This window comes from Heloderma suspectum, chromosome 2 (genome assembly GCF_057233095.1).
Source record: "Heloderma suspectum isolate Gila_16-S chromosome 2, 16-S_ref, whole genome shotgun sequence".
Lineage (NCBI taxonomy): Eukaryota > Metazoa > Chordata > Lepidosauria > Squamata > Helodermatidae > Heloderma > Heloderma suspectum.
Window position 1 is genome coordinate 361,406,176 of NC_139459.1, and position 27,716 is coordinate 361,433,891.

At 48.7% G+C, this 27,716-nt stretch overlaps 1 protein-coding gene across 4 annotated transcripts; it reads left to right on the forward strand.

Annotated features, from left to right (window-relative positions):
• The first annotated feature begins 3,134 nt into the window (after positions 1-3,134).
• On the forward strand, positions 3,135-26,876 carry LOC146355653 (vomeronasal type-2 receptor 26-like). Of its 4 annotated transcripts, none has more exons than XM_084830727.1 (6): positions 3,135-6,638; positions 13,227-13,518; positions 15,027-15,869; positions 17,075-17,284; positions 17,673-17,799; positions 19,658-20,676. In XM_084830727.1, the coding sequence occupies exons 2-6, from the start codon at positions 13,297-13,299 to the stop codon at positions 20,557-20,559; spliced, it is 2,304 nt and encodes a 767-aa protein (XP_084686853.1). In that variant the 5' UTR covers positions 3,135-6,638; positions 13,227-13,296; the 3' UTR covers positions 20,560-20,676. The 4 variants fall into 4 exon arrangements, with proteins under 4 accessions (XP_084686853.1, XP_084686854.1, XP_084686851.1 ...); XM_084830728.1 differs by lacking the exon at positions 3,135-6,638 and adding an exon at positions 21,722-26,876 and having other exon boundaries at positions 11,032-13,518; positions 19,658-19,763; XM_084830725.1 differs by lacking the exon at positions 3,135-6,638 and having other exon boundaries at positions 11,032-13,518.
• Positions 26,877-27,716: the final 840 nt, after the last annotated feature.

The following is a 27,716-nucleotide window of genomic DNA, read 5'->3' on the forward strand; positions in this document are numbered from 1 at the left end:
CTGCAATTGTACTTGGGGAAGTTTTGTATCTCTGGTATAATTGGTATTGACCTGCGTTCCTCTACCTGGTGCCCTCTAGTTGTGTTGGACTGCAGTTCTCATCATTCGCAGCACCAATGGCTATACTTGTTTGGAATGATGGGCTTCTATTCTGAAACATCTGTAGGAAACCATGTGGAAGAACACTGGTATAGACATTGCTTTCTGTAGCCTGAGGGATCACCAAGGAGACGGAAGGCCAGGTTTCTAAGACAGTGTAGAGGTGGGTCCTCTGAGACAGAGTTAAGTCAACATGTCATCCTAGGTCTGAGGGTTCTCCGGGTAATGTCCTGTAAGATCAATTTCAGGCTGTAGTTCTAGCACTAATTCAGAACATCTATCTGTCGATGGCAGGGGAAGGTTTCTGGTGCCTTCACTCCTGCGGATATTGGATTTAAGTGTTCAACTCCACACAGGCCCATGGGCAGATCCTGTCCTGACAAGTAAAGGCAAATCTGTCCAATTGGGGGTGTAATGGTGGCCAAGAGGTTGACCTTCATCATGGCCACCATGGGAAGGAGGAAGAGAACCAAGTCCTCATAGGTGCACTTTCTGGCCAGGAAGGACAACGGAAGCTCCCTGAAGTGGCTCCCTCTCTGGCCAATGGATAGGGCCAGGTTGGTCTCTCCCTTGCCATGAAGTTCTCCCTGGAAGCAGGGGGTGGTTTCCTGACTTATTCCTCATTCTACAGTGGTCAAATGCCTCTCCTAAGGGTTAGTTAATGGTGGAAGGAGCTTTAAGCTACAATGTGGTGGTATTGTTTTTATTTTAGTCCTACTCACAAGTGGAATGTAGACCTTCTCCAAAATGGCATTAGGCCAGCAGGCTTAAAGAGGTCCCCCACCCTTGTCCTAGGTCTTTGGCTTCTCTCTCGCATCTTCCACAGAATCAGATTCAGGGTGCGGTTCTACCACTCACCCAAACCCTGTCTGAGGATGAAAAGGGTCAACTTTACTCACAGCAGGAGGTGAAAGCCATTTCTTGGTTTGTATTTCCTAGGGAAAACCAAGTGAACTTCCAATGACTGCCGCTGTGACTTGCTGTGGGAGGAGGAGGGCCTCCTGATATCCAGTGGCGTAATCTACTCTCATTGCACCACAGATTATGTTGTCCTGGGATGTGAGAGGAATGGCCTCACTAGATGACCAAGCATAGTGACCAAAAAGCTTCATCCCTCCTACCCCAGCATCAGAGCAAGCAGGGCCTTTCCTTGGGCCCCTGGAAACTCCCAGTTTACACTGGGGCAGGACCAACCTGAACAAGCTGAGGTTAGGAAGACTAGGGATGGATGGATGCACCTCTGCCCACTCCCTTTGGGTGGTCGACAGGCTGTCTTCTCTGCCTGCCTGTGTGAGTTGTGTGGCAGATGCTGCAGGACGGCTTGGTGATCGCCATAAAGCCCTGCAGAGCTGTCCGTAACCATACTGAGAAGCGACTGTGCGCAGAAATTGTGGCTCGGGTTAGTTCCTCATACATGAAGTTGAGTCTGTGGGTGCTTTGAAGGGGCAATGGCTCAAGATTACAGGCATAAAGGGCCCTTTTGTTATACGGGATGGGAGGCCAACTCAGTCTTTCTCCCACAGCAAGCAGCACCATTTCCAGCACCTAGGAGCAGTGTCTGGCTCATCACCGTTGTGATGTCACTGCCTTTCTCTGAACTGTATAAGAAGCCTCAGGTTGGGGCAGTCCAAGTCCCCTCTTCCCAGAGGTGGGGGGCCATGGTGCTGAAATCACTAGGTGCCTCACCCCTCCAGGGGAATGGTGCCACACTGCTGCTGAAATCCCTCAGAGTCTCTCCTCCCAGATGAAAGGCTCCATGCTGAAATCACTAAGTCCTTGCTTGCCAGAGCAAGGTGCCCACAGTGGGTGCTTTGCCTCCCCGGTCAAGGCTCTTTGCTTTCCTTCCTCTTCACCTGAGACCAGGAAATGCAACGCGCGCTAGTTCCTGTCTGCAGGAAAGGGCTTCAGCCCAAGGAAAGGTATATTGCTGCGTTCAGAAGTTCTTTGTAGGAATTGTAGCCTCCACCCCCTTTCCCTTCTCTCTCTCTCTCCCTCTGTGCGCGCACGCTTCAAACCTTGGGAAGACTCCTTCCCACAGTCTTGAAAACTGCTTTTAGGCCTGAGGCTCAGCTTCACCAAGAATGCAGCTAATTTCCCCACCAAAGCATAACTTGGTGAAGGCTGGAGCATCCCCAATTGGTCTTAAGTGTTAACTCCATTTTCTCAGCTAATTCCCCAAAACTAGCTTGTGTATTTGAATCTTTGTAAACCCCAATACATGTGGCATTATCCCCTTCAACAGTGTCTGAGTGTGAATCCCTTTGGGCAGGAATCGCCTCCTTAGTAGGGATGGCGGAGAATTTCTCCCCGAAACTTCGGGGGGCCGAGCGCCAACGTGTTCGGCCCCCCGAACAAGTTTCAGGGAGAAATCCTCCGCCCACCCGCCCCCCGCCCCCCCCCCCCCGGGACGGGACTTACCTTCCCTGAATGTCCCTCCCGGCGGCGGGTCCGGCTGGCGGTTCGTCCGGTGTTTGAGCGGGGCGGGAGCGGCAGCCGGTCTTTCGACCGGCTGCCGCCCCCGCCATTGCAATGAAAGAAAAAAAAAAACACGTCCCCTGATAGGCTACGTGACGATTCACGTAGCCTATCACGGCAAGATTTGCAAAGTCAGCCGTGATAGGCTACGTGAATCGTCACGTAGCCTATCACGGGTGACTTTAAAAAAAAAAAAAAGCGCGTACGTGAATGGCGGCCCCCATAGGGAGCCGCCATTCGTGTTCCTTATTTAGTTGCTGTAGTCTACGTAAATGTTTACGTAGACTACGGTGAAAATAAGGGCAACGCTATTTGCGTTGCCCTTATTTTCGCCGTAGTCTATGTAAACATTTACGTAGACTACAGCGACCAAATAAGGAACGCGAATGGCGGCTCCCTATGGGGGCCGCCATTTGTGTACGCGCTTTTCTTTTTTTTTTTTAAGTCACCCGTGATAGGCTACGTGGCGATTTATGTAGCCTATCAGAGCTGACTTTGCAGATCTAGCCGTGATAGGCTACGTTAATCGTCATGTAGCCTATCACGGGGGCGTTTTTTTTTTAACTGTTTAGTTCGCGGCCGGGCGAGGCGAGGCGCCTCCTCTCCGGCCTGAATTTCGGCCGGGCGAGGCGGGAAGCCTCCCCCCCGGCCTGAATTTCGGCCGGGCGAGGCGGGAAGCCTCCTCCCCGGCCTGAACTTCGCGGGGGGAGCAACGAAGCGCCTCGCCCCCACCGCGGGAAATCTTCGAGGACAGGTAAGTGACTTTCGTCCACCCCTAGTCATGACTGAACACCGAGGTGCACGGAATGCTGTTACCTTTCCCGCCGAGGCGGAACATATTTATCTACTTGCAATTTCTTGCTTTCGAACTGCTAAGGAAAGGTCAAAAAGAGCAAACTCAGGGCAAGATTAAGACCTGACACAGTTAAGCTATACAAGTGCAAATGGGTGAGGAATTATTTCTCCCCGCTGCACTGTCAAAATCGAGTCGGCCTCTGCCACACCCAGCTCCTCCTCTGTTTCCCCACCATCAGTCTGGCAAATGAACTTTGGCCCAAGCCTGGACTGACTCCATCTTGGAATTAGGAGCTCAGCTTCACACAGGCCCGAGGCCACAGCCTGACCAAACATGTCACGCCTGTCCTCTTGGGGGCGCCCTGGTGGGGGAGAAGTAGGCCTCCTCCACCACCCCACTGCCACTTGGTAGGAAGGAGGGGGTGCACTCAGTTGTGCTCTGCCCCATTTGCTCCAGCTGTCATCCATCCTGCTTCGTAGCCGGAAGCTCTCCTAAGAGCCAGATATCCACCTGAGCTCTGCAGTGCTGGAGGGAGTGCTGCCATGCAGCCATGTCAATGGGCCTTTCCATCCCACCATAGCCCAGTGAGACTCAAGCCTCAGCTTGGGCTGTGCCACTCTTCCATTTTATTATCTGTCACACTCCTGAAAAAAATACGCATGCAGCAAGAGATGTCATTTCGCCCTGCAAAATTCAAGATGACGCTGGCCTCCTCCAATATGGAATTATGGGTGTTCTTGTCCAAAAGGTCTGGAGGGCACCAGGTTGGGGAAGGTGGGCCTAGAAGTAGCTATCTGCAGCCTGAGGGATGGCCAAAGGCAGAACTCGACAACTGGCCAAGAGAAAAGCAAAGCGTGATGCAAACCTGCTTTTCTCCTTCCAGAGTGCAAAGGGAGCCCAGCACTCCGGGGCTCTGGGTTTTTCTCTAGCCTGGAATCATCGCTGAAATGACAGTAATTCTTGAGGAATCCCCCATGGATTTCCACCCAGGAAGTCAATAACAAAGACATCCTGCAGAAAACTTGCTTAATATAAAGACATTCTGAGCCCCTGTGTGACATTTCTTGCTAACAGCTCTGCTCATTTCTTGCTAAGATCTAACTCCCCTGCCTGGGCCTGAGAAGTCTGCGTCTTTCAGATCCTGCTTGTCTCTGACCCTGAAGGGAAGGTCTGTCTGCGTTGCTGATGGTTTGGTGGCTGCTGCTGCTCTTTCTGATCCTGCCCCAGGCCACCCAGACAATGCGGAGTATCACGTGCCTCTGGACTTTTCCTTATGAACGTCAAGAGGACTATTACAGGCCCGGAGACATTATTCTTGGTGGGAATTTACTGCTTGGCAGTTATCGTTACCAAAAGACGCAGGACTTCCGTAGTTTGGCCCCATTGCAGCTCTCCAATATTCGGGCGTACGTTTCCACAAGAGTTATCTGGGATAGATGCTTGCCTGCTTTGCTTTCAGATTAGAGGGCTCCTTCCAAGGACCCCCATCTGAGATGCTGCTGTTGTTCAAACTTCCCTGATTGAATATATCAGTCTCAGAGGCTCATAATGACTGGCTTCAACCTGTAATGACAGTGGGAGGCTTGAGGGTTCTTCTCTGGCTTCATTCTGATGGGTTTTGTGAAAGCAGCAGAAGCAGATCTAACCGATAATCTGTTTACTTATTAGCAATCTGGTAATGGCTAAGAAATGACACCCCCCCACCTGCCACAAGGAGACTTCATCTAAGAGAGGGGTGGGGAAGGCAGATTTTGATCTACTGGTAGATCTCTGGGTGATCTGCAGTGGATCATCAAGCATTTCTGAGTCCCAATTTTTTAATAAGTGCAGCAACAAATGACTCCCTCCCACCCTAAATTATACAGCTGAATTTAAGCCAAGAGTGGGGTGTTGGGTTCAAGGCCAGTGGGCTGGTACACAAAACAGACCCCTGAGCTCAGAATACTTTGATCCTATGTATACATCTTTTTGCACCAGAGTCCACTTCGGGGATCTCAGGGTGCTTGTAAAAAATGACATCGATCCTGCAGCCTTGATGTCTCCAAATCCTGATCTGATTTTCATCCTCGAATTCCCAGATGTTGTTTGGACCACAATTAGCATCATCTATGGCCAAGTGCAAGAGACAGTAGGAGTTGTAACAACAACCGCAGCATCTGGGAACTCAAGGTTGGGAAACACTGAAAGCATCTGTACGGCTGGACGGTTCAGGCATTTTGCACGATGTGTATGAGATTCTGTAGCATGCAATAACTGTGTGCTTTCTGTAGCCCCAGAAATAAGGGCTCTGATAATCCAAGGCTGAAATCATTAATGGTTAGTCAGTTGTATATTTATGGCAAGGACTAAACTTTCATACAAAACATTTGCAGTTCCTGAAATATACATAAAATGCAGCACTGACAGATTAGCTCCACTCTCCAAGGAGAAATCCCAAGAAGGGAAAAGAAAAGAACAGCCCAATAAGAGGTTCCCCTGGCACTCTTCTCTGTTTCTACGCAAAAAGGCTGCTCCCACTAACAGCAACCTGGGCCCCATTTAAAATTGTGACTCTGTATGTATCATTTGATATGTATGTTAAGATACGTTTTGGATTCAGCAGTTCCCCTGTAGGTGCTTTGTAAAAGGAGGAAAACAAAACTGAGTGAACCACCTGGGAAGAGTCCTTCTATGGAGACAGACCGTTCATTGGTGCGCATAATTCAGACTTGTAGTAAAAATGTAACCTAAAAGCCATTGTATGTGTCTTAAGCAGCACATAGTATTGTAAGAGCTGCGCATGCCTGGAATGAGCAGGCAGTAACCCTAAGATAAGGTTGCTAAGCAAACCGCTGGCAACCAATCAAAAGTAACACGCTGGCTGAGGAATGCAAGCTAAGTGATAAAACTGTAGCGCGGAGGTTGCCCAGGGTCGACTCTGCTTTGAGCGTGAGCTCCTTTGTCGAACTGTTTGCAAACAATAAAATCGAGTTGGACCCAGCCTGAAGTTGACTCTCCTCTTTGGGGCAAATTGGACTAGCCTCCAAGGGGCGAAACTAGCATTTTGTGCAACAAACTGACGAGCAGCCAGGAGTCCCTTGGACCACCCTGGGGTCAAACGACAGAACCGGCGAAGGTGCCTGTGGGGCGCGCCAGACCGCCTTTGAGGTCTGCCACGGCACCAGAGAACGGGGGTCGGGACACCCAGGAGGTTAAAGGCGTGGACTCCATTGATTGAGTCAACCAGGCTGAATGGGTCTGAAGAGACGGCACTAGGGTGTTGGGCAGAGTAAGTACTTGATTTCCCTTCTGTCTTTCTGTTTGAGTTGCCTTCGGAGCGTCTGAGGTTTGTCAGACTCTGTGTAAGACTCCGTGTAAGTGTCGGAGGTTTGTCAGGCTCCATGTGTGGTTTCAAATAGAGGTAGGCACAATGGGGGCGGGTAGCTCCCATTTAGAAAGCTCTGCCACTCCCTCGGGATGCATGCTAAAGAACTTTAGCAAAGTCAAGCGTCTGAGGTTTGTCAGACTCCGTGTACTAAGATGTCGAAAGGCAAGCTGGTTACACTCTGTCAATTGGAATGGCCAGCATTTGGAATTAGTTGGCCAGACATAGGATCCTTTGGTGTAAATATTGTAAATGCTGTATATAAAAATGTGGTGAATAATGGGCAATGGGATCAATTCGCCTATATTGATGGTTGGTTGAATTGGTGCGGAAAGAATCCCCCTTAGTTACAGAAGTGTAAATGTGTAAATGTGTTACTGGCAAAGGACCACAGGGGCAAGAGACCCCAGGTAGTGTCTGAATCAAGTAGTAAGAGATAAATTTGCCTCAGGGAAGGTGAGGTTATCAGCATTTGGATGAGTGCCAACCAAAATCCACTGAAGGTGAGAAAAGGTTGACTATAAAGTTCAATATTGTAAAGTCATGATGGTATGCTCCGAGGTGAAGCCCAAAGCCCCTGTTCCCCCCGATTCAAGCCCCATGGAAGGAGCTTGAAGACTGGGAGACCCTGCCCAAGGTGCCCTGAGCTCCCCCCCCCATCTGATTCGGTCTGTTAGGTTGGGAGGAGAGGTTGTTGGGGGAGGGAGGGGGCCCGCCAGAGACAGTTTGTCTGCCACCATATCCAAGTTTGTTAGAAGAAGCAAAAGCAGTTGAAAAAGTTGCAACTTCTGAAGAAAGAGATTTGTTTGATGACTTAAAGACTGTGGCAAAATCAAGAAACAAAGACAGAGCAAGTTCTTAAAATATCAGGGTCTGTGTGAGCTTATCTCTGTCAGCCTACTCAGGGCAGAGCCAAGGGGGACTTGCCTAACCCCCCTTCGCCGTGGCTGGTTTAGCCTTAGCAAGCAGAGAGGCTGGAAGGTGTCTGTGAGGACCTGACAAAAGAGTGAGATTTGCAAAAAAAACTAACAAACAAGAAAAGCATCACAGCTGGAAAGCTGAGCAGCACTGCTCTGTTCTTATCTGTGGAGGAATCTAGAAGAGGTGTAAGGTTACACCTTCCCCATTCGAACTGATGAAGAGACACAGAGCTTTTCTTAAAACGCATCCCTTCTTTATGGCCCAAAGCCTTCTTTGTTAGAGGCACTCTGCACATGGACTGGAACTTTGGCCAGTTAAAGACTTGCCGTAAAAAGTACTGTGAGGCTTGTCATAGCCTTAAACTCCCGTTGTTGTAGATTGTGTGTTTGTTTGTGATCAGCTCAGTGTACAGTTTGATTTGTGATTTCAACACTCAGATAAAAAGCTGCATTTGACTGAAAGAACTGGGTATATTTAGCCTTGAGAAGAGAAGACTGAGAGGAGATCTGATAGCACTCTTCAAGTACTTAAAAGGTTGTCCCAGAGAGGAAGGCCAGGATCTCTTCTCAATAATCCCAGAGTGCAGGACACGGAATAATGGGCTCAAGTGACAAGAAGCTGGATTCCGGCTGAACATCAGGAGAAACGTCCTAACTGTTAGAGCAATACGACAATGGAACCAATTACCTGGGGAGGTGGTGGGCTTTCCCACCCTGGAGGCATTCAAGACGAGGCTAGACAGCCATCTGTCAGGGATGCTCTGATTTAGATTCCTGCACTGGGCAAGGGGTTGGACTCGATGGCCTTGTAAGCCCCTTCCAACCCTACTATTCTATGATTCTATGATTTCCAAGGCTTTGATTTCATTTACCCTAATGAAGCATACAGACACAAATTTCTAGAGATTCATAGACTACAAAGGAAACAGCCTTCAAAAAGTTCAAAGAGAAACTACGAAAGTTAGTTTCCCTTTAAAAAGGGGGCAGCAAATTCTCTTAAGAGGTGAGAGAGAGAGAGTCCCCCACTCTCCCGTGATACTTCTAAGCCCAGCTGTGTTTCTGAAGCCTAAGAAAGTTCCTGCCCCATGTGTTCCAGCTCTTTCTCAAAATCTGAACTGTTCTGACGTTCCATTTGCTCAGAGGCAAACCTGACACTCTGCCAAAACTCATGCGGTGTGGAGTTGCCGATGCAAAAATGGTGGCTTGGAATTCTTTCCACATATGAGAACGCCCTTCCCTTAATTTTGATGGGCCCTGACCATGCAGTCAGAGGAGCAGTATAATGGTTAGATCTGCTCCACCATGCCCTACTATACAAAACAAATGTTTTCCAGTCATGGGGTTAGATTTTAATGATATGAAAAAGGTATAAAAGAAGGCAGAAGAAAGTAGCAGACAAAAAGGCTTAAAAAAGAAAGAAAGCTTATCCCAAATGTGTGTCGTTGAAGATCTAAGCAAGTGAGTCTCTGTCGAAGCAATGGCAAACAGCCTAACTTGCAGAGAAAACAAAGAGTTAAAACTGGTGCATGGCACAGAGAATTTGAAACATGATTTGCAGAACAGGCAAGCCAAAAGATAAGTGTGCCTGTTACAAGAGGGAGGCTATAGTAGCCATAAAAAGGGGTGAAGCCCCCGTATGAAGCTTTAACAAAAATATTACCCACTAGAAGTGGACAATTAAAATAAAAAAGGCTTTTCTTAAATTGAAGCAAGCCTTAATATCACCGCCTGCTTTAGCCTTATCAGACCCCAGATCATGAAGTTTTTAGAGCTATGGTGCACATGAGAGCACATAAAAAAGTGCCATTCCTGGAAAAAGGAAAAGGCAATGCTGGCAGCCACCATGGGCGGAGATATAAACAGCAGCTTGAGAGCACAGAAGTGACCAGAGGGGGGGGGGGCAGAAAAGGAAAGGGCCAACCGGGGCTCAATAAATGTGCGTATTGCCGAGAGAAGAGACATTGGAAGAAAGATTGTCCAGAGCTGAAAGAAAAGAGAAAAGAGACTCACCCTGAAGGCTGCCAAATGCTGGCAGGGTCCTCCAGTGGGGGGGAGTCTAGCTGAAGGGCCACCACCCTACGAACAAACGCTCGGGAGAATCCCAAGGTAAAAGTAAGGGTTGGTGGCGAGGACTGTAAAGCCCTAGTAGATACTGGAGCCACATTTTCTATGATCCCTGTGAAGCCCCCCGGCAAGAGAAAGTGGAAAGCATGTAACTATAGAAGAAATTAAAGGGGGAAAAAAAAACAAACTAAATTGCCCCTGTGTAAGCCCCTCCTCACGAAGACTGGAAATAACATACTGGAACATGCCTTTGTAGTTTCATCTGCATACCTGGTTGCCCTCTAGGGGCGGGACTTGTTAACAAAACTGCAAGCTAAAATCTTCTTCCGTGATAATCAGATTGTAGTACAGCTGCCAGCAATGCAGGGCTCAAATTATCGAATGGCCCTTCAAGCAATCAAGATTGTGTCAGAGGCCAAAGGGACTGAGATTTTAGAGAATGTTGATCCATGTGTGTGGGCAGACAGAACCCCTGCCCGACCAAATGCATAACACAAATTAAAATCTTCTTTAAAAAGGGAGAGCCCTGTGTGCGTAAGGCAGTATCCTCTGAAAAAAGCCACCTGTGCAGGCTTGAAGCCGCTCATTGAGAAGTTCAAAAATTATGGTTAGCTAATAAAGGGATCATCCCCCTTTAACACCCCAATTTTGGGTGCGCCCGAGGCAGATAGCACCTCCTTCAGGTTAGACCAAGACCTGAGAACAGTGGCTGACTGCCCTTTTGTGCCTCAAAAATGATTCAAAGATGCTTGAGCCCCCAGCTCAAATGAGAAGTCGCCCATGCGCTTACTATCCTTTTCAGAGATTTCAAATTGACTTTTCAGAGTTGCCCCAGACTCATGGCTATCGGTACCTGCTAGTAATAATAAAAGCAATTGACTGCACCGCTCAGACAGTAGCCAAGATCCTGTTAAAAAGTAATCCCTAAGCTCTTGTTACCTAAAGAGAGTGAATCAAATCAGGGGCCCCATTTTGTTAGACAAGTGACGCAAGTAGTGGCCCAGGCATAACAAACTAACTAGAAGCTACACCCCCCTTGGAAACCTCAATCTATAAGTCAAGTTGAGAAGATGAACCGCACCTTAAAGACAATGCTCATTAAAATTTGTTTAAAGATTAAGTTGAAAGGCCACAGGCCTTGCCAATCACCTTGACTCGAGTATGGTGCGCCCCCAAGGGAAGTATTAAATTGACACCTTTTAAACGTTCCACAAGTGCCCACCTCGGATATTACCTATGGCTGATAGCTTAAATGTGAATTTAAAAGTAAAAGTTTTAAGATTCAAGGTTATGTTACTGCTTTGCAGTCTGTTTTGTTTTCACAGGTTTGCGACACCGCACCAATCCTGGCCTTTAGATGCTCCAGTGCATAATCTCAATCCCAGCGATTGGGTGCTAATCCAGTCCTAGAAAGATGAACCACCTACCAAGAAGCAGAAGGGTCTGTTTCAGATCCTACTTACCACTCCCATTGCTATGAAAGTCGCCAAAGAAAAGAGGTGGATTCATCACACTGAATAAAGGCATCACCTGCACCAGAGAGGGTCACACCGGAAGCTGACCCACCTGAAGGTCACCGTTGGAATAATGAACCCCTGAAAGGACTCAAGTAGCTCTACAGAAAGAGGGTGCTCTCGTTTCAAGGGTTCCTGATGAACGGAACAAAACTGAGTTCTAAAAGTTCAAAAAAAAGTGTTTTTGTTGTCAACATTCTAGTAGCTAAAACAAAGGCGTCCTAGGCCTCACTTGCTGTTTAGAGAAAACCATCAATGCCACAGCAATAATAGTTTGCGCCTTTAAGTGCATAGTCCACCGCGGGACCAAAGAGAGTATAAATTTGAGAAAAGCCTTTTGAGGGGGGAATTGTAGTAAAAATGTAACCTAAAAGCCATTGTATGTGTCTTAAGCAGCACATAGTATTGTAAGAGCTGCGCATGCCTGGAATGAGCAGGCAGTAACCCTAAGATAAGGTTGCTAAGCAAACCGCTGGCAACCAATCAAAAGTAACACGCTGGCTGAGGAATGCAAGCTAAGTGATAAAACTGTAGCGCGGAGGTTGCCCAGGGTCGACTCTGCTTTGAGCGTGAGCTCCTTTGTCGAACTGTTTGCAAACAATAAAATCGAGTTGGACCCAGCCTGAAGTTGACTCTCCTCTTTGGGGCAAATTGGACTAGCCTCCAAGGGGCGAAACTAGCATTTTGTGCAACAGACTCTCCTGCACTGAGTGGCAGTCATTATCTTTCCTCGTCTTACCTGGAAATTCTGCTGGGGCAAACTTGTCTGCACAACTTGTCTTGCTTGTCTGCACAAGCAAACCTGGGGCCTTGCTTGTGCAGAGCAGGGGCTGTTTGGTTCCTTTGGCTAAACCCAGAGTCAGAGGCCAGCCCTCATGGCTCTGAACACAGGAGTGCTCTAAACAGGAACACTGGGCTGCCTCATACTGAGTCAGATCACCTAACCTTTCCTAGCTCCGTATTTAGCAGCAGCAGCTCTCCAGGGAGTTAGAGTTAGACAGAGTTTCTCTCTGCCAGGGTGGACTGTATATGCCAAGGATCGATACTGGGACCAGTTGCAGTCGAAGGAAGTGTGCTGACATTGAACTAAGGCCCTCCTTCTAAAAGTAAAACAAGTTTCCAGTCCTCATGGTTCTGAATAAAGGACTGATTTATGTTGGATGCTACTTTAGTCCATATGAGAGTTTTGGTGCAGTTGGGTTAATCCTGCCAGCACCGATTGGCTGCTGGGTTAAGTTTGCTTTAAAAAGGATCAGAGCAATTCCTGAATGACAGGCCCATTTGCAGAAATTAACTGAGATTGCTAAGTAGAGCTTCCAATATGAGAGGCAGTCTACCACTGAACGCAAGTTGCTATGCGGGGGAGAAGAAGGAAGCAGGGCTGTTGCCTTCATGTCTTCTTGTGGGGTTCTCAGGAAGCGTCTTGGCTGACCACAGGCAGAAACAGTTTGCTGATCTAGATGGAACGACCTTGGCCTGATCCAGAAGGTCTCGTCATCTCATGTGCATTTTACGAGGTTCTCCTTTGACAAATTATTGCAGGAGGCTGGTTCAATTGCGAGCAATTAGCCATTGTGAAGCCTGACAGAGCACCCCTGTGGGAATAATCCTGGTTAATGTTTTCTTCTTTAAAACTATTGTCTTATTTTGTTTTTATTATTGCATTTTGGTTTTATCAGTAGGCCCCCGTGTAATCGTTTGTATCGTGAAAGTTGAAACATGAAATACATACATTATAAATATGATTAATTAACTCTCTGATCCAGCAGAGCTCTTCAGCTATTCTTATGAAATGCAACTAGAAAGACTCTGTATATCCGTGAGTCAATAGCACCATCTGAATTTCTCTCTGAATCCTTCATGTAGATTTCTTTGGTCTGGAAGCTTTTCTTTCTTTAAAGAGGGTTGAAACAGATGGATAGCTTAACCATCCACTTCTCAGCAGTTTCATTGGGACCCTCTCCCACCTCCCAATATCACTCTCATCATTGCAGGACGATAATCAAGAACTACCAGCACTTCCTGGCCTTCACTTTTGCCATCACTGAGCTCAACAAGGATCCGATGCTTCTTCCCAACACAACGCTGGGCTTCCGCATCTACCAGCACAAGGACATTGTCCGTCTGATGCACGAGAACAGCCTCTCCCTGCTTTCTACTCGGGAGCGAATGGTTCCCAATTATAAATGTGACAGACGGGATAACCTGCTCTCTGTTATTGGGGGTCTCCACTCCAAATCCTCAAGGGAGATCGCATCCTTACTGGGCATCTTCAAGATCCCACAGGTAAGGGGATTCCTCTGGGGAGAGATGTGGGGACCTACAGAGCTTGAGAGCAGTAAGGTATACGGGCCAATCTCTGAAAACAGATTCACCCATGCAGTGGCTGGGTTGCCCCCATTCTGGGTGGCAGGAGTTGGGGGACTTTGGCTAACCTGCCACTCGATAGCCTTGGTGGTAGCCAGGAATCTCGGGTGGCCATTGCGTGTCTAATTCCAGCCAGCAATGGGTCTGTTGTGTAAGAAATGTTTTCAGGTTGGTTGAAATAAAAATGAGTCTTGAGTCACCTTAAAGGCTCAGTGCAGCGAAACCCCTTCTCCCTTGTCCCAGCGTACAGTCCCTCAAGAGGGGATCTGGTTTACCCCAGCCTGGGCAGCTTCTCCCCACCCACCTCAGGCTTCCGCCTTTCACCCCCTTTAATACTCTCATATTTCTTTAAGGGTAGTGAATTGTGTGAAGTGGGCCTTTCAGTTTTACCTTGGATATGTATGAGCAGCGTGATTATGAATCAAGTACAGACTCTGTGCAAAATCACCAAAACCATTTTTGTTGTTGTTCAGTCGTTCAGTCGTGTCCGACTCTTCGTGACCCCATGGACCATAGCACGCCAGGCCTTCCTGTCCTGCGTTCTCTCCCGGAGCGTGCTCAAATTCATATTCATTGCATCCGTGATGCTATCTAGCCATCTCATCCTCTGCCGTCCCCTTCTCCTTTTGCCTTCAGTCTTTCCCAGCATCAGGGTCTTTTCCAGGGAGTTTTCTCTTCGCATTAGGTGGCCAAAATATTGGAGCTTCACCTTCATTATCTGTCCTTCAAAACCATTTACTTAGTTTTAAATAAATATTTAAATTATTTTAAAAAATTACTATGAAGCTCTTGTTCTTGGTTATACTGTGATTTAATCCCCTAACCCCAGCTAAGGCCTTAAGCCACAATCCACCCCTGCCCCATCCCCAGGAGATGATGACGATAATCAAGTCAATCCTTATCTGAACCACCTATGTATTCAGCTGCTCCCTGTAACGGATGCTCCTGCACCCCTTCCCAGCCAACATTCTCACTGACCAGTCACCCGGCATCAGGCACTCAGCCCATCATACGGACCAATACATTCCCACTCACTGTCGGCCACCTCAAACGTATGGAGCAGCTATTAAACCATAAACACAGAGTTTAAAGACATAAAGCCATGGGGCAGTTTTGCCACACTCGCAAGCCCAAAAGGTGCTACAAGGCTCCCTGCTGTTGCTGCAACTGACCAACACAGCTACCCCTCCGGGAACTGGGGATGCCCCCCACCCGCAACAACATTAAGTTCTCACTCTTCTATGTATTGGGCTATCAATATTCTGTTTGGGGAGCAGCCCTGAAATGCATGTCTTCCATCTGGATAAGAGATCCTGCTTCTGAAGTCAGCTAACAGCCCGTGGAAGCTGGTGCCATACAATTGTGCTTGCTTTTGAAGTCCCACAGAATTTTTCTGCCACAGACTAACAGGACCTTCCTTCCTCCAGCTCGGTTATGGCTTCTTTGACCCAGTTCAGGGAGAAAAAGGGGCATTTCCTTCCTTTTACCGGATTGATCCCAATGAAATGCCACAGTATGTGGGCTTGGTCCGGCTGCTCCTGCATTTCCATTGGAATTGGATTGGGCTGGCTGTTCATACTGATGACAGTGGCGAGCATTTCATCCAGACACTGACACCAATGCTCCAGCAGAATGACATCTGCGTGGCCATCACTGACACGTTCAAGTTACTCGACCCGCTCCATATTCTTCGAGTAGATACTGGCTCGATCCCTAGTTCTTGGTTTGAGCCCCAAGTGATGATTGCCTTTGGGGACTCCAGCGTTATACTACAGTTAACACTGTGGTTGGGTATTCATGAACTGAAGACCGAGATCCCGTTTAGGAAGGTCTGGATCATGACATCGCATTGGGAAATTGCTACGACAGGATCCCCTTTGAGCGGGCAACTTCTAAGAACCATCCATGGTGCTTTGCACTTCAGAGTCCACAGGAGGGATGTGCCAAACTTTGAGCATTTTCTCTCAGCTTTAGATCCCCTCCAGCCGCAAGGAGACATCTTCCTCAGTTTGTGGTGGGAAAGGGCATTTAGGTGTCACTTTCTGAACTCAGGCCAGAAGATTCAACAGGGATGGGGAAAGTGTACCGGGAAGGAGAAGCTAAAGGACCAGTTGTACCCAGTGTTTGAAATGAGCATGTCCAGTCGCAGCTACAGCATCTACAACAGTGTTTATTCCGTGGCACATGCACTGCATGCCATATCCTCATCTGGATCCAAACGTGGAGTGACAGGGGAAGGGAAGAGGATTCTGAATATTCAGCCATGGCAGGTAACATCTTCCTTCAGATTTGGCAATCATATAAAAGTTCCTTGGTAGCCTGGGAGAAGGGCTATTGGTCCATCCTCAAGCACCACAGAAACACTGCCATGCAGTTCATTTCAGCTGAAGAGCATTAGGAAGTGGGTGAAGACTACCGGAGATGTATACTGCTTTGGAATAATTATGTCTTTACAACTATGGATCTTGAGGAGGGAGGAATCAGGGAAGCCTCTATCCCAAATTGGTAATTCGAGTCTACAAAGCAGTGTTGGTCCCCCCCTCCAACAATCAGAAGGAAACAGCAGGCTGCTCCCCCTACCCAGGTTCCTTCTTGACAGGCAGCCGAAGACCCCCAGATGTTGGTGTAATTGCTGTGACAAGGAAACCCCCTCCAGCTCCCTCTCAAAGTTATGAGTAGGGATGTACAAATCCCTTACCTGGCTCCAGTTGGGGCATCCTCTGCGGGGGGAGGCGCTCCGTCCCTCCCCCCGGAATCCTTGATGGGGGGGAGGCGATCCAGTCCTCCCCCCCGGAATCCTGCCCAGCTGGCTCTGCTCCGCGGCCATGCCACGGAGCCATCGGCCAGGCCAATCCGCAGCAGGGCCTCCAGCCTCTGACAGGCTGGTGCGGACGCAAATGGCGTCCTGCGTAGGGGACGCCATTTGCATGCCTGCTTTAGCCGTGATAGGCTACGTAAATATATACGTAGCCTATAACAGGCTAGCGTAGAGACGCAAATGGCGGCCGCTATGACGGCTGCCATTTGCGGCCACACCAGCCTGGCAGCAGCCGGAGCCGCCGCCGCTTCATCCGTTGCTGGAGCCACCACTGGAGCTGCCGCCACCGCTGCATCCGCCACCAGGTGAGTCCATCCTGGGGGGATTCCACAGGGTGGCGGGAGGCCATTCCGCCACAGACTCCGGGGGCCCAGATTCTTTAGAATCCGGCCTCACTGGAGTCTGTGGCAGAATTTTCCGCCTTCCCTAGTTATGAGGCTGTGTTGTAGCAAGTAGACACCAGCCGGACAACGCCAAACCACTGAGCAAATGTATTAAGGGCAGATAGCTCTGATGTCAATGCATCTTAAGCATTAAACTAAACAACAGAATACAGGGGGGGTCCCATCTTCTAAGTTAATGGCACTTACAGTAGGTTAGAAGTCACCTAACCTCACTCAAAGTTCCCCTGTTTTCTAAGAATCTGTTCCATTTCAGATTCTTGCCTCTTTGAGGAGTGTCTGGTTTAACAACACTGCTGGAGATGAGGTCTCTTTTGCAGAAAATGGCAAGAGATATGATATCCTGAACTGGATCTTTTCCCCAAATGGAACTCTTTATCCTGTGAAAGTCGGATGGGTGGATCTCGGAGCTCCCTCAGGCCAAGACTTCACTGTTCAATCTGATGCTATCGTCTGGGCTACAGAGGTGGGGTTGAAGTGAATGTTCCAGGGTCATGGGAGAATGAAAGGATAATGCAGTTCTTTCCTTTGAGAACAGAAGCCATCTTTCCAGATGAGACCAAAAGCCTACTGAGTCACAGATGGGGGTTATTTTCCAGTTGTGAAGTACAATCTTTGCACACAAAAAATGAAATATATAATGAAAAATATACTGTATATTTGTATACTGTATAATGAAATATATTGAAGACTCGGAAATGGGGGGAAAGGAGGGGGAAAGGGGGGTGGAGGCACGTGTAAAGGGAGCTCATCATGATCCTCCATTTAAAACCGAAGCAGAAAGCAGTGTTTTAAATGCGGGATCTTAGGCTGGTGTAGAGACGCTCTTCAACTGTTTGTGCTTTCCCTTCTAGAAGATGCCTTTTGCCAGGTGTGTGGAGAGGTGCTTTCCAGGACACCAAAGAAAAGTTCCAGAGGGGAAGCTGGTTTGCTGCTACAGATGTGATCATTGTACGGAAGGGATGATTTCCAGCTGGACAGGTACCTCAAGCATTGAGAGCAATATAAAAGTACAGAATATACTAGGGCAAGAATGGGGTTGTGTGGGGTTGAAGGGCAAGATCATAGACATGGAGAAGAGTGTGTCATTTCCCCTAGCAATATTTTCCTCTAGAAATACTACTTTGGAAAGCATACCTCTGGGGTTTACTGGTCTGCAAACTTTTCACAATGTCTTAAATGTCCAAATGACTGGAGACGGTGAGTGGCTGGATGGGGAGGAATAAGCTGAAGCTGAACCCTGACAAGACCGAGGTACTTTTGGTGGGAGACAAGAGGAGGCTGGGGGATGTTGACCTGGTGTTGAATGGGGTATGGCTACCCTTAAAAGACCAGGTCCACAGCCTGGGGGTCATTTTGGACTCCCAGCTGTCCATGGAGGCTCAGGTGTCAGCTGTGAGCCAGACAGCGCTGTATCAACTCCATCTGATACGGCGGCTGCGCCCCTTCCTTCCCGACCATCTGCTCCCATCGGTAGTACATGCCCTGGTCTCCTCTCGTTTAGACTACTGTAATGCGCTCTATGTGGGGTTACCCTTGAAGACGGTTCGGAAACTGCAGCTGGTACAGAACGCGGCGGCTCGCCTGATTAAAGGCAGCTGCCGGCGAGATCACATCACTCCAGTGCTGAAGGAGTTGCACTGGTTACCAGTTGTTTTCCAGGCCAAATTCAAGGTGTTGGTTTTGACCTTTAAAACCTTATATGGTTCCGGCTCAGCCTATCTTAAGAAGCACCTCCATCAACACCAGACAGGCCGCTTAACAAGATCAGACTTGGATGGCCTTCTCTCTGTCCCATCAGCCAGGGCAGCTGGACTGGTGGGGACGAGGGAGAAGGCCTTCTCTGTGGTGGCCCCCACTCTGTGGAACTCCCTCCCTAGGGAACTCTGCCATGCCCCCTCTTTAATGAGCTTCCGTCATGCATTAAAAACGTGGTTGTTCAGGCAGGCATTTGGGGTGGGTTAGGGTATTTTAGAAAATGTTTTTATGGTAGAATTTTATTGTTTTAAACTGTTTTATTATATGCTGTACATTGCCCAGAGTGGCTGGGTGACCAGCCAGATGGGCGATTAATAAATTTAATAATAAATAAATAAATAAATAAAATCTTACTTAAATAATAACATTATGACTGTCAGACAGTACTAATACTCTCAGCGACAAAATCTGTTTGGTTTTCTTCCATTATTTTTTGAAGATCGTATTTCCATCCTTAGTTGTTGTTGTTGGTCTGTTGGTCAGTTTCTTTTGGTATCAGGCCTGAAGCTGTTTTGGCGGAACATGGATCAGGGCATATGGTTGGTCATCCTTGTAACAACTGGAGCATATCAAATACATGGACCTTTTTATCTGTAGTGATTTCTTTAACATTATTCCCAGCTTCTACACCAACACATCTCTTCAGAGGAGAGCTCAGGGTTGTTATTGTTGTTTTTTATAAAAATGAAAGATATTTATGTATTTATTTATTTGTCCATTCAGAAGGCAGTGCAGCTGAAAGGTCATGGTTTTTTCCTTGCAGTGAACTAGTTTTTATTTCTTGTTGCAGACTTCGGGTTTTTCTTCCTTGCAGATTATTGAGGATGTGCTTGGTACAGTCAGCCATCATATGAATAAAAGACAAGACAAGACAGTGTTTTGTATCTTTTCTAACACTGGACTTATGAAAACTGTTTGCTGAAGTTTTAAGAAAAAATAATAAAAGGGTATTTGTACCCTTAGGTGTATAGCAATCTAGGGATTGGATATTTCCATCTCCTTCTTTGTGGGTGAAACAGTCCCCATATAAATAACATGTATGTCATTTTTGAGATACTTCCATTCCTTTTGCTCATTCCAGATGCAGATCGCTGTGACCCGTGCCCAGAAGATCAACACGCAAACAGGAACCAAGACCAGTGTATGCCCAAGAAGACCCACTTCCTTTCATATCAAGAGCCACTGGGGTTTGTTTTAACTTCTCTGGGCCTTTCCTTCTCTTTTATCACAAGTCTAGTGCTAGCAGTCTTCATTAAACACCGTGACACACCAATTGTCAAAGCCAACAACCGAGACCTAACCTACATCCTCCTCCTCTCCCTCCTGCTCTGCATCTTCTGCTCTTTCCTTTTCATTGGCCAACCCACAAAGGTCACCTGTCTTCTGCGACAAGCTGCTTTCAGCATCACCTTCTCTGTTGCCATTTCTTCCATCTTGGCAAAAACGGTCATGGTGGTTCTGGCCTTCATGGCCACCAAGCCAGGAAACATGGCAAGAAAACTCTTGGGGAGACAACTGACAAACTCCATTGCCCTGGCTTGTCCCCTCATCCAGGCTGTGATCTGTGCTGTCTGGCTGGTGACCTCTCCCCCGTTCCCAAATTTGGACTTCCATGCCTTGGCTGGAGAGGTCATAGTGGAATGTAATGAAGGCTCAGTCACCATGTTTTACGCTGTCCTGGCTTACATGGGCTTCCTGGCTCTCATCAGCTTCACAGTGGCTTTCCTAGCAAGGAAATTGCCTGACAGCTTTAATGAAGCCAAGTTTATCACCTTCAGCATGCTGGTGTTTTGCAGTGTGTGGATCTCCTTTGTTCCAACCTACCTGAGCACCAAGGGGAAGACCATGGTGGCTGTGGAGGTCTTCTCCATCTTGGCCTCTGGTGCTGGTCTCCTGGGTTGCATCTTTCTCCCCAAATGCTACATTATTGTGCTGAGGCCCCATCTCAACACCAGGGATCATCTTATACGGAAAAGGAATTAAGGAATCTATCACTTTGCAATATGTCCTTCCAGTCTAGTGCCCTGTCAAATGTATCTAGCCCTGGTTTGGTTTCCTACAGAAAAACGGTTCACTAGGGGCTTATGGTGTGACTGTAATTTCTAGGGATGGCGGAGAATTTCTCCCCGAAACTTCGGGGGGCCGAGCGCCAACGTGTTCGGCCCCCCAAACAAGTTTCGGGGAGAAATTCTCCGCACCCCCCCCCCCGGGACGGGACTTACCTTTGCCGAATGTCCCTCCCGGCGGCGGGTCCGGCCGGTGGTTCGGCGGGTGTTCGTCCGGGGCGGGCGCGGCAGCTGGTCTTTCGACTGGCTGCCGCCCCCGCCATTGCAATAAAAGAAAAAAATACGCCCCCGTGATAGGCTACGTGACGATTAACGTAGCCTATCACGGCTAGATCTGCAAAGTCAGCCGTGATAGGCTACGTAAATCGTCACGTAGCCTATCACAGGTGACTTTAAAAAAAAAAAAAAAAGTGCGTAGAGATAATGGCGGCCCCCATAGGGAGCCACCATTCCCGTTCCAACGCTATTTGCATTGCCCTTATTTTCGCCGTAGTCTACGTAAATCTTTACGTAGACTACAGCGACCAAATAAGGAACACGAATGGCGGTTTCCTATGGGGGCCGCCATTTGCGTATGCGCTTTTTTTTTTTTTTCTAAAGTCACCCGTGATAGGCTACGTGACGATTTACATAGCCTATCACGGCTGACTTTGCAGATCTAGCCATGATAGGCTATGTTAATCGTCACGTAGCCTATCACGGGGGCGTTTGTTTTTTTTAAAAAAAACTTTGGAGTTTGCGGCCGGGCGAGGTGAGGCGCCTCCTCCCCGGCCTGAATTTCGGCTGGGCGAGGCAGGAAGCCTCCCCCCCGGCCTGAATTTTGTGGGGGGAGCAGCGAAGCGCCTCCCCCCCATCGCGAACAACCTTCGAGGACAGGTAAGTGACTTTCGTCCACCCCTAGTAATTTCCTCAGTATCCAACTACTGTAACTGAGTTTATTTATTTGTGAGCTTTAAAGCTCTATATGGTCTAAGACCAGGTTATCTGAAGGAGTGCCTCTACCAGGGGCAGGGAATCTATGGCACTCCAGGTGCTGCTGGACTACAACTCCCATAACCCCCAAACATTGTTGGCTGCAGCTGATGGGAACTGACGTGGCCTACGCCATTAGGAGCACTTGGGTTCCATGTCGAAGGAAAGAAAGCAACATGCAACTTCACCCTGTAACATCCAAATTCGCAGAAACGTAAGCTGTGGGTGTGCATGGGATCCAGTCGAAGCCTGATGATCCAGCCAAACTGGGCCTCTTCGGACCATTTCTGGTGCTTCCTGAGGCAAAGTGGACTTCCCTCTGAAGTGACAGTCCCTGAGGTTTTGTTCCCTAAGTGTCTTCAAAAAGATTTCTCCATTTGCATCTGAAGGGCTCAATAAACCCTGCTCGTCATAAAATTTGGATCTCTTCCTTGAGAAGGCCCATTATCTCATGGGCTGCAACTGCAATTGTACCTGGAAAAGTGTTGTATCTCTGGTATGATTGATATAGACCTGCAGTCCTCTACTGGTGCCCTCCAGATGTGTTGGACTGCAATTCCCATCATTTCCAGCCACCAGAGCCAATTGCTATACTTGTTCAGAATGATGGGCTTCTGTTCTGAAACATCTGTTGGAAACCAGGTGGAGGAACACTTGGTATAGACGTTGCTTTCTGTAGCCTGAGGGATTGCCAAGAAGACTGAAGGCCAGGTTTCTAAGACAGTGTAGAGGTGGGTCCTCTGAGACAGAGTTAAGTCAACATGTCATCCTAGGTCTGAGGGTTCTCCCAGGTAACATCCTGCTAGATCAATTTCAGGTGTGGTTCTAGGATGACTTGAGAACATCTCTCTGCATATGGCAGGGGAAGGTCCCTGCTGCCTTGACTCCTGAGATGTGGATATTTGATTTAGCTGCTCAGCTTCACACAGGCCCAAGGGCAGATCCTGACAAGCAAAGGCAAATCTGTCCAATTGGGGGTGTAATGGTGGCCAAGACGTTGGCCTTCATCATGGCCACCATGGGAAGGAGGAGGAGAACCAAGTTCTCATAGGTGCACTTTCTGGCCGGGAAGGGCAACGCAAGCTCCCTGCAGCGGCTCCCTCTCTGGCCAATGGATAGGGCCAGGCTGGTCTCTCCCTTGCCATGAAGTTCTCCCTGGAGGCAGGGGGTGATTTCCTGACTTATTCCTCATTCTACAGTGGTCAAATGCCTCTCCTAAAGGTTAGTTAATGGTAGAAGGAGCTTTAAGCTACAATGTGGTGGTATGGTTTATATCTTGGTCCTACCACAAGTGGAATGTAGACCTTCTCTGAAATGGCATATTCAGGGTGCAGTTCTGCCACTCTACGAGACCCTCTGTCTGCGGATGAAAAGGGACAACTGTACCCACAGCAGGAGGTGGAAGCAGCGGTGTAGTGGTGGCAGGTCGCGCTGGGGTTCGCTCCTGCCCTTTCATGGAAGCCAGCCCCTGGCCGGGTCGCAGTCTGCTAGGGGAGGAGGGAGCAGGGGAAGGCAGTGTGGGGAGCTGGCGGCTGCCTCTCGTCTTCCAAGCAGAGCCGGCCAGACAAGGGGGGCGAGAGGGGGAGCCTGAGGGAGTTCTGCAGCCCCTTCTCGGAGCCCCTATTCTCCTCCTCAGCTCTCGGCTTTTCCGCCCGTCTGTGCTCCATGCCAGTGCCCGGTGCTGCCCTCCTCATCCTGCAACACCAGCCACCTGTTCAGGGCTGGTGCTGGCTGCGGCAACAGCGGGGGGGGGGGCTGCCACCATGGTTTACTTGTGGGGCAGGCAGGCGCAGTTGCTGCTGCTGCTATTGTGCCAGGCATGGGACACGGAGAGTGACCAACTCCCCCTCCCCCATCTGGGGAGCAGCCTCGCCCAGCACAGGGTCCCTTTCCCCTCCCTTGCCTTGTCTCACTCCAATGGAGTGATGGAGGAGCTGCCTGCCGCACCCGTGCATGGGGCTGTGCTGTCGCCATCCACCTTTGGGGAGGATGGGAGCAGTGGGTCAGGCTGGGTGGCTTGCTAGAGAGGCTGATCCTGATCGTCAGTCCCTGCCCCCAGCAAGCCCAGCCAGTTGCAGAGCGGCGGCTACCCAGCCTGCATTTGCCGCTGCAGTGAAAGACATGACACGCCCCGTGCCCCAGAACACACTGGCCAACATCAGGCTCAGATAGGTCAGCTCAGCCAGTTTGTTGGGCAGTGGTGGGGCGTGGGGTCATGGTGTGGGGAGGGCAGAGAGAAGAAAGAGGAAGTCTATGTGAGTGAAAAATAATTGAAAAGACATTTTGAAAATTAAATTTAAATGAGAAGAAATACCTGGGAATAAACCCCATTGAAATCTATACGCTTACTTCAGAGAAGACATGTACATGGATAGCGGCCGCCTCGCCTGCCTCCACACAGCCCGCACAGCTCTGAGCAAGGGCCGCAGAACTTCCCCATTGCATCTCTCACCCAGCCTTTCCCAACCTTGTGCCGTCTAGATGTGTTGTAATCACAAATCCTTTCATCCCCCAACCCCCAGCCAGCATAGCCAATATGCTGCCTAGAGCCCATGGGAGTTGTTGTCCAGCAGATCTGGAGGGTGCCAGGTTGGGGAAACCTGCAGCCTGCTGCCTTTCTTCTTGGCTGTTCCTGCAGAGGGTGAGGGCCTAAAGTGCACATTACCAGCAACCCTGACAGTCTTTAAATATATGTGTTAAGTAAAACAGCTTTTTTCTTGTTCTCCTTCTCCACATACACACACACTCAGTTTCTCCATATATTTGCTTTGTGCTTTCTTGAGAGTAATCCCCCATACTTGGGAGTAAGCCCCATGGCCATGAGGCTTTATTCTATCCATATGATAGGGTTACTATTTTATCTTAGGTAGAACCCCCCCCCCCCGCATCATCATTGATGTCTATATCTGAGGTATTATTTATTTAATTAGGGCACATTTCTATGTGTGTTTAGACAGAAAAAAGTACTACAATTAGCTTAGCTAAGCTGGCTGGGGAATGTTGGGAATTGTAGGACTTCTTTCTGTCTAAACATGCTTAAGATTTCACCCTTAATTGATTGGATGTATAGTCTACTTCATCCCAAAGGCTCAAGGCTGGTAACAATATGTTAATTAATCTACTTTATCCTTCCCTTTTGCTGGTCACCAAAATACACTTTGAATAATACATGTCTTCAGCTGCTTCCAGAAGATGCACAGACTTTGGTTTTTACAATATATGTGGTACTTAACTTTACAGAGAATCATAAGCAAAAAAGTCAGGTCCCTGCCCCTAGCAGCTTACAGTCTAAAGTGAAATTTAATTTGTAATCTAAAGTTACATAGCTGTTTGAAACTTAATTTTTGATTATACAAGTTATTATCATTATTATGTTCTCCTTTTCCCTCACACCATTTAGATATAATATGCCTTTAGGAAATAAGGGTGTGGAGATGTGAATGGCCTAGACCCTTGTCCTCCTCTTGAAAATATGCACCCATTGTTTTGTGCCTTTCATTCAAAAACACACATAAAGCTGATTTACATACCCTTAACTGAGGTTGGTTTAGGGGGAGAGGGGCTCCTTGCTGCATCACCCTTAACACTCGAGATGCTTAAACTTGTTCTTGGCAGTTCTCCAAACTGTGTCCCGCAGCCAGAGCCAGCTAGGGCACCATCCTATCCCACTCCCACAATTCCAGGCCAGGAAAGGAGAGCAGGGCCACAGCAATACATCAGCTCCCTCAGTAAGTGTTTTTAGGACTGGTGCCTTTTTGTGCTTTACAGTGCGGGAGGAGGGGAGGGGCTGGAGAAATTGTATGGAAAAGTTTCTTTCACATCTTGATGAACATGAAAAAGATGGAGGCAGATGGGTGGTGCAAATGGGAAGCAAGATGATGTCTTGTTCAGCTACTGAATTATTCGATTCATTGTAAGAGTTGGTTTGTGCCAGTTTTTAGGATTTATCACACAATCCTATGCACGTTCACTCAGAAGTCAGTCCCATTATGTCCAATTGCCAATTGGGCTTCTCCCAGGTAAGTGTGCCCAGGGCTGAAGCCTTAGCTGCCTTCCCACGGTCTCTGTAAAGGTAATTCGAGATAAGCACACGTTGGATTGCACTGGTAATTCTTGAACATTAATTTCTACAGTAAGCAGAATTGCCAAATGCAACCTGCTCTGTCAGCTACAATTTTGGGTACCAGGCTGGCAGGAACCTGGGCAAACAAACCCCAGTGGAGGGAAGGGAAACAGAAAAAAATCAGTTGCTGGGAGGGGAGAAAGAAGGGGTGCGGGTGTGTATGTGTGTTTCAATCCAGCTGGGGGCGTGGACGTTTCTGTTGCAGGAGGGGAGAGATATAATGAAGGACCTTAGGAGAGGCTAATGGGTCATGTTGGGGCGCTACGGGAGACTGCAAGGGGGCTGCTTAAATGAGAAGGGATCTGCCCACGAGGGCTGAGTTGAGAGGGTGAAGCTTCCATAGAGTATCCTATTTTGAAAACTGAAAATGCTTGTGTTTCATTGAGTGGGTGGGTGAAAAAGATTTCAACCCCCCTGCATTTTTCCCTCAGACACGTCCAGTTGAAAGACCCCTGCCTTACTCTCAGCTGCACTGCTTTTGGACCCCGGTTGAAGCTTGTATATCTTCCCAGGCTGTGCAATCTTAGAAGGGGGCGTGGCTGTGCATGGCGTGGCTGTGCCACTCACGAAGGGGCCCTGCACTCCCGAATTTGCCACCGCACCACTGGGCGGAAGCCCTGCCTTGGCCTGTATTTCCTGGGGAAAACCAAGCGAGCTCCCAGCGACTGCTGCTGTGACTCAAGGGAGGAGGGCCTCAAGTGCACTGCAGATTGCGTTGTCCTGGGATGTGAGAGGAAGGGCCCCTCCAGATGAGCAAGTACAGTGGCCATAAAGCTTCATCCCTCCTACCCCAGCATCAGGGCATCCCTGCGGAGCTGACTAAACCTGCCACCTTTCAGACAGGCAGGGCCAATGGCTTTTGTGCTAGTCACACATAAACTTCCTTTTCTCAAAGACTAAAACTAGGGATGTATGAAAGTCACTTACCTTTTCGACGGGGTGATTTGTGGCGGGGGGAGGTGCTGCCCCCGAAATCCTAACCTGGCCGGCTCTGCTCCGTGGAGATTCTGCAGAGCCACCGGCCGGGGCCGCCCACAGCCGGACATCCAGCTGCTGGGCAGCCTTCCGGAAAAAAAAAAAGCGTACACAAATGGCGGCGGCTACGGCGGCCGCCATTTGCGTTCCATTTTTTCCCTCTGTTTTAGCCTACATAAATATTTACGTAAGCTATTACGGTGAAAGAAAGGGGAACGCAAATAGCGCCCACTACACTATTTGCGTTCCCCTTTTTTTCACCATAATAGCTTATGTAAATATTTACGTAGGCTAAAATGGCGAAAAAAGGGAACGCAAATGGCGGCCACCGTAGCTGCCACCATTTGCGTACGCGGTGGTTTTTTAGCTTGCTGTGATAAGTATTTACGTAGCCTATCACGGCAAAGGCAGCTATGCAAATGGCGTGGTGGCTGCCATTTGCATGGCTGCCTTTGCCGTGATAGGCTACGTAAATACTTATGTAGCCTATCACAGCAGCCTGGCCAGACGCAAATGGCGGCTGCTGTGGCGGCCGCCATTTGAGTCCGCTGCAGCCGGCCGAGAGACCAGCTGCCGCTGCCGCCGGAGCCGCCTCCAGAGCCGCCGCTGGAACATCCGCCCCAGGTAAGCTTCATCCCGGGGGGGATTCCGCGGGGGGGTGGGAGGCCGTTCCGTCACGGGTTGCGGGGGGCCAAATGCCAGTGCATTCGGCCTCACTGAAATCCGTGGCGGAATTCTCCGCCATCCCTAACTAAAACAAAAGGTAAAAACTGTCAAGCCACACAGGGAATTAGAGGCCCTAATCAGAAGGTGTTTAAAGCGCCCCTTAGGAGGTCACTATCCCTAATCTCTGGAGGCAGTTTGTTTGAAGGGCAAATAGCACTTGCCTTTTGCCTGTCCCGAATTTGCCGCTATGCATCTTCATGGGATGACCTGAGGCTCCTCCTCAAGGGAAGAAACAAAGTGAAAGATCACTCTGGCTGCAGTACACATTACCTGGGGAA